Below are 7,236 nucleotides of genomic sequence, written 5' to 3'. Positions count from 1 at the left end.
TTAGGGAGTTTAGGGAATGCCAGCTCCGGGCAGAGCGGGGCTGTGGGGGCGCGAGTCGCTGGGCTCTTTGTGTGGATAATACAGTGTGACACAAGGGAAACAAAGGCGGATTGATGGGCCCAGCAGGTAGCAGGAGCAGCGCTAGCCTTGGCGAACAGCCAGAGCTCCAGGGGCCCAGGGCTCACAGGCCCCTGTTGTGGAGGGCCCAGCTAGGCTTGCCAGGGTGAGCAGCGATGCCGAACCTGAGGACTGTGTGTCATCCAGTCGTGCAAGGATTCACTGGGGATTTAGACCAAAACTGTGAATGAAGGGTAAAAATACAGTATTTCTAGACACACAAAAGTCTAGTTGGTATTTCATCGTTTAAATTTAATAAGATACATCTAAAAAGAACAGTTTGTATTACGTTTCACAACAAAATACCAGCTCAGATGATCCATCCGACCTTCCACCCTGTAAATTAACAGCATGCTTACTCTCAGAAATGCCAGAAATATAGATGATCAGCAAAAAAATGACTCAAGTGATATAAAATTTAAAACAGCACAGATATTGACCCCTGTGGCATCAAACACCATAAATAAAACGATATTTTTGTCTTGTAACTTAGCTTGCAGACACTTTCAGAGTAGGAACATATGACTAGCCTCCAGCCAAACATCAGTACACTTTGTTTGTGGGTTATAAAGTAGTCTGATTGGGTCCTGAAAGCTTCATTGGCAGTTGAATTGCTGAGGAATTTTTGGCTTTAGTAACCACTGTGGTCTGCAAAATACGGGTTTTATCCGCTGGTCGTGTTCATACAAATTTCAAAACTCAAATCACGCAATTGTGCATATCAGACCACTCATTGCTCTTGAAAAGTCGAGCCACTGCTTAAGGGTACCTCGCCATACCTCTGTGTGTGTGTGTGTTTTTTATGTCTGTTACAGAGCTAGCGGAGTGTAATGGGTGAGCCACGGTAAGTGTGCTGTGATTGTGAAACAATGGTGTCTGGTTACATAATAAGCTGTTGCCTTGAAAGGAGGCGTAACTCCATCCCTCAGTGCAAAAAAGAAACAGGCCGACACACTGCTAGGTTTCACCAGAAGGCCTTGGGCTCTGAGCAGGGACTGGTAGGAGGGGAGGGGGTGACAACATTCCTGAAACACTATCCAGATGCAAAGCAGCACACCTCAGGGATGACAGGAGGTCACTGAGATCCCGCTGAGCGTTAGGCCCTCCTGACACAACCACAATGGGCTAATGTCACTGCAGGGACTCTGCTTTTAGGCTCCTTCATGTGTCCTGCAGTATGTGCTTCCTCATCGCTGATGATGATCATATGGTATACACTGTGAACAATTTTTTTTCTATAGGGTTCTTGTTTTTCACAGTGGTAAATAAATGTGCCTTCTCAAAGATGAAATGTTGTGTTTAAAGGTTATTGCCTAGAGGTATCCCTTTCAGTACCTCTGTCTGGATGTTGGCAGTAGTAAAGACTGCCTTGTCAATGTTTAACACAAGATTGACACCCTCTATCTCTTTTTTTTCTTCTCTGTCTTTCTGTCTGTCTTCGTCCGTCTCTTTCAGCAACCAGAGAGTCAGCGTTTGTCCACGCTATAGCTTCAGCAGGTGTGGCGTTTGCAGTGACGCGCTCCTGTGCTGAGGGCACATCCACCATGTGCGGCTGTGATTCCCACCACAAGGGACCTCCCGGGGAGGGCTGGAAATGGGGCGGCTGCAGTGAGGATGCAGAGTTTGGGGTGCTGGTATCAAGGGAGTTCGCAGACGCCAGAGAGAACCGGCCAGACGCTCGCTCTGCGATGAACCGACACAACAACGAGGCAGGACGCACGGTAAACACATTTAGACACTTGAGGAAAGTGTGCAAGGATGTGCTGTTTTTCCATACTGAAATACACTACCTGGTCAACAGTTTGTGGACACCTGAACATTACACCCACATGTAATTGTTGAACTCCAAAACCATGGGCATTAATCTGCTGCTATAACAGCCTCCAGTCTTCTGGGAAGGATTCCCACAAGAGTTTGGAACCTGGCAGCAAGGATTCGCTCCCATTCAGACACAAGAGCATTAGTGAGGTCCAACACTGATGTTGTGCCTTAGATAAGGTCTGGCTCGCAGTTTGTGTTCCAGTTAATCCCAAATGTGTTGGATGGGGTTGAGGTCAGGGTTTGTCAAGTTCCTCCACATAAAACTGGGAAAACCATTTATTTATGGACCTGTCCTGGCTGGTCATGTTAAAACAGGAAAGGTTCACCGTCTCACTGTATGTTACGGCATTAAGATTTCCCTTCACTGGAACTAAGGGGCCTTGCACAAATCATGAAAAACAGAGGTGGACAGGGGAGTCCACATACTTTTGGCCAGACAGTGAACAAATTGAGTACCACAAGTATGCTTGTTACTACTGGATATCTGTAGGACTGACTCTGCAAGATAGAAGTACACTTTGTACTGAAGGATGAAATTGCTTCACGGTAATACATCACATTAATTTGATAACCTCAGCACACATTGTACTATAAATTAGAGCAAAAGGGGGAAACCGAGATGCCGTAAACAATGAACAATGATCTGACTATCTTGCAGAAGGAGTGGCTTTACCCAGGAAACATTACAGTTTGGGATTACTAATTGTTTATGTGACGGCTAGGGGCTTTGGTATTTGACTTGTCCGCACATTTCTGAGTTTCCACTTGAAAATTAGCACTTGACTTTGAATGACTGGTTAATTACTCATCTAAGCAACACCCTCCCTCCCATCTTGCCCCCACACCTCGCCTTTCATGCCTTGCATCCCAATGAAAAATTCCCTGCCAGTCAAATAACCCGAGTGAGTTGAGGGGGAAAAGAAGGAAATCAGCTCCGACTTAAAACATCACTGGCTGCTGTCACCGCTTGGAGAAAATAGGCTCTCCGGCTGCTTGCTGAGGGGCAAATGGTGGGACCACACGGCAACAAGACAGCACTTTGATCAGAGCACACAGGAGCAGCCGGGGCGACCACAGGAGCTAACTGAACAGCAGTACTGTCAGGAGTCTCCTCTCCTCTCCACCTGGCCCTCTCACGCTCCATTATTTAGCCCCCAGGGCCTCTGAGACTTGATGTTGGCATGACAAGCTTCACAGCATGATGTCACTAGTCCATCCACCCCTACCTCTGCCCCCCCTCCCCTACTCTCCCCTTCCTCACCCAGAGGTGCCCCAGCCACCTGCCTTCCGCCCCAGCTGGGGGAATTCTGTGGCTAAATATAGCTGTTGAATTAAAGCACAACAAAATCAAAATACAAAGGTGAAATATGCCCCGCAGCAGCACACTCATGATGTGAGCCAGTGACTTCAGAGAGAATTAGCAGCAGCACGGAGCCTCTGTACTTCACAGCTGCATGACACTTAAATAAATTGCAGCCGGTGGCATATTGTTTTTCTTGGCCAGCTCTGCGAGTCTTTAGTGGTTTTGTTAGTCTGCATTACTGAATTTCCTGTAAATTTGACCATAAAATTCTGATAGATCTTGCTTGGCGGTGAGTGACTTGACTGCCCCATAAGCGCTGAGTCATTAAATTAAGATCAGCGTATTTTAGTTAATTACGCTTTAAAAGGATCTACCTTGTCAGGATCAAATTCTCACCACCTGTCGGCCCGTCGAAAGGTGGCTCTGTGGAGTTTTGCAGTTTGACTCTTTCCAGAGGATGGCCGATGCAGTCAGCTGGAAATCATAGCAGTTCGAGTGGGTTCCAGTGGCAGCTCAGAGACACAACAAAAAACAAGTCAAAATATCCATCATCAATTTCTCACCACCTCCAGCTCCAAAACTCAACCACAATAACTGTGTTTAGGGACTTTTAGACTAAGGGAACACTACAGAACATACAGATCCTCTGTGTTTAAGAGGTTTCTACAGATATTTTGACACTTTTAGCCATGACTCTGGACTGAAATCTGTTCTTTGAATCCAAGCTGATGGATCAAGCTTCATAGCCACCTTTCACAGACTACAGGCAGTGACTTTCTACTATCAAAATATACTGTTTTTAGTGGAGTTTTGCTTTAAGGCATCAGGAAAAATGGGTTACGAAAGCTGATTAAATCTGATTCTTTTAAGACAAGAAATGGTCATTCTGTAGGAAGATAGCTGATTGTTGAGTCTTGTTTCCAGGTCATCAAATACCGAGGCTTTGGGTTAGGGTAAATGGGAAACAGACAAAGTGGCTTGGAGTGAGACACAATACAACATGTAGAGTTTGTGCTTCCAGGACATCGAACACTTTTAGTTTCCAAAGTGTCGGTATTTGAGCTGGGAGTGAGACCCTACTTTTAAAGCAACCATGTTTAGAACCGACATTGGTCAAACATTCCTACAAAGTGAACATAAAAGTGTCTTCTGTATTTCTCAGACCATCCTCGACCACATGCACCTGCGCTGTAAATGCCACGGCCTGTCAGGGAGCTGCGAGGTGAAGACATGTTGGTGGGCTCAGCCGGACTTCCGCATGCTGGGCGACTACCTGAAGGACAAGTACGACAGCGCCTCGGAGATGGTGGTGGAGAAGCACCGCGAGTCACGAGGCTGGGTGGAGACACTGCGAGTCAAGTACAACTTCTTTAAGCACCCCACTGAGCGTGACCTGGTCTACTACGAGGGCTCACCCAACTTCTGCGAGCCCAACCCGGAGACCGGCTCCTTTGGGACACGTGACCGGGCCTGCAACGTGTCCTCGCATGGCATCGAGGGCTGCGACCTGCTGTGCTGCGGCCGCGGACACAACACCCGGACTGAGAAACGCAAAGAGAAGTGCCACTGCATCTTCCACTGGTGCTGCTACGTCAGCTGGCTGCCGAGGAGTGTGATGCGTGTCTATTGACGTTCCACACAGTACAGGTAGGAGAGGCCTGTGGTTTCAGACAAGAGCTTGATGCTGGCTACAATGCTGCCCACCCGCCTCCAGATCCCCAAATCCTGCACGACCACCCTGTTCCCCACCCCCCTCAAGACAACAGACTTGCAACTCTGCATCCCATACAAAAAAACATATTCATCAGCACACACACTCAGGCCCTAATGGGTAATGGGCACATCAGTAATGATTACTTTTTTTTTTTAAAATAAAAACCGCTCTAGAATCTGTCTTTCCAAACACTAACATTTCCATAATATCTGACCAGAGAGTGTCTGTGTTGACCTGACTGACTTGTTAGTCCGCTCTCTATGGAAAGAAGCTAGATTGTGCACTCCCCCCCCACCCTGGTTCCTTTCCTTGCAGCATTGGCCCCCTCCCCTCCCCCTGTGTCTTTATTTATTTCCCCCCTCCATGCCAACAACAATGGGTCCGTGGCATGTACAAGTAACCACTTTTACCTGTGGAGATTAATGCAGTAAAAAAAGAAAAAAAAAAAAAACTTTCAGACTCTCTTTGCTTTTGAATAAAAAGCATCTTCTAACTAACACCTCACTTCTCTGGCCGGTCTGGCCGGTTTACCTTTTTTTTGTTTTTTTTAAACTAAACCAACCTCTACACCATCACTTATTCCTAAGTGATACTGAACACGTCGGCAGCCCCAGGAAACCATCACTTTGTAACTACTGAACTGAACTGAAAACAGCAGGCAGGTGTTGGAAGTGCCACAGTCCTGTCTTTTGTTAACTACTGAGCTGATGAAATCCTCAGTGTTGCTACTCCCCTGCTGACTGACTCTACTGCACCAGTCGACCAGGGAGCCTGGAAGATATATGCTACAGCCTGATTTTATAGCCCTGCATTTCTGAAATATTACCATTGGGCTGGGACTGGAGGTATGCAGCATGTGTGTGAACAAGCATGCTCATTCCACTAACTAACAACCCTACACATGTATATGTATGCACTATTCAGTTACACATTACTCCAGGTGGTAAAAATTTGAGCGTTGTTTATGCGAGCAAAATTCTTTTTGGTTTCAAGCTATCGGCTCTTATGAATGACGACTTTGTTCTGCATTCGGGCACGATCAACCTGTAAATTGCTCATGAATTCCACAAAGTGTGATGCAACACGGTCATACATTATTCAATATAAGGAGCGTTGTGGTGAACAACAGCCAGGAAAAGATAGCGTTCAAATTATGTGAGTAGGAGATCATTTATGCATCAAACTGGAAGAAAGAAAAGGGGGACATGTGACGACGTGGAGACCAGAGCGTGGAGTAGGTTCTGATTGGCTTTCACATCCTCCCTTCCTTCTCTCCATATTTTCCCGTGTTGGACAGTTGAGGTTTTTAAGAACCGTGATTTATGAACTTGTACTCTTGTCAGTACACCCCAAAACTGCCTAGCTCTTCTGGTTTTGGAGATATTGGAAGAACAATATACTGTAATTTACTCCAAATATTTTTTTCAGAGGCATGGATGACTGCCCAGTTGACGCTGACTTGTAATTTTTAACAAAAGGAAATGATTTTAAGATCATTGAGGAAAAATAGCTGTGATTTCTGGGTGGACAGAGAAGACTTCCAGTTCATGTAGATTCTCGAGTTCTGATCCTGAGAACATTGAGCAGAAGGAGGTTGGAAAACTTCATCAGGAGCCCGATCTGTGCAAGATGTGGATGTATGTGTGTGTGTGTGTGTGTGTGTGTGTGTGTGTCGTGATCGCTGCAGTGACAAGACAGAAGTAAAATGGAAAAAAGGATGGATGGATGGATGGATGGCAGGCTGGCTCTTCACAATGGTGGAACAAACTGAGAGAGGTTTCCACCCAACATGTTCTGACAGTCCCACCTGCTTCCTATTAATTATATTCAACAACAAAAACACAAGTTACCCAGTAGTGTATAGGCTGTCCTCTCTTTGTGACATAGCTTAGCATTTGTGTCATCTTCTACACAGCCCCTCCCTACCTGGGCCTACCTTTCTGTGTTCAGTTCCCTCCAACCCTCCACACCCCCTTACCTTTCCCCCTCCACCTCCATCTCCCCCCGCTATATCCAAAGTTTTGTACAAATGTTTTAAAGTGAATAATTCCCTTTTTATTTTATAATCGTAAATGTTATGTTTTTATAAATATTATTTATTATACAATGTATATATCTGTATGACTGAACTAAGATTATATATTTGAAGAACAAAACTGTCTCATGCTTTTTGTTTTCATGCCCAGAGGTAAACGCACACATTAATAACCGCACTTCTAAACTTGTTTCAGACTGTGATAGAAACTGCTCCTTGCATAACAATAGCATGATCAGATATCTC

General features: G+C 45.6%; 1 protein-coding gene across 1 annotated transcript in view; it reads left to right on the top strand.

The window, feature by feature from the left end:
• Positions 1 to 4,871, top strand: part of wnt3 (wingless-type MMTV integration site family, member 3) — an 18,108-nt gene extending 13,237 nt beyond the window's left edge. The window contains exons 3-4 of the mRNA XM_035669118.1: positions 1,573 to 1,838; positions 4,404 to 4,871. Coding sequence (XP_035525011.1) covers positions 1,573 to 1,838; positions 4,404 to 4,871 — 734 coding nt within the window. The remainder of the gene's footprint in view (positions 1 to 1,572; positions 1,839 to 4,403) is intronic.
• Positions 4,872 to 7,236: the final 2,365 nt, after the last annotated feature.

This window comes from Morone saxatilis, unplaced genomic scaffold, assembly GCF_004916995.1.
Source record: "Morone saxatilis isolate NCDOM2014 unplaced genomic scaffold, NCSU_SB_2.0 Contig1, whole genome shotgun sequence".
NCBI classification, from domain to species: Eukaryota; Metazoa; Chordata; class Actinopteri; family Moronidae; genus Morone; species Morone saxatilis.
This window is presented reverse-complemented; position numbering and strand designations above follow the sequence as displayed.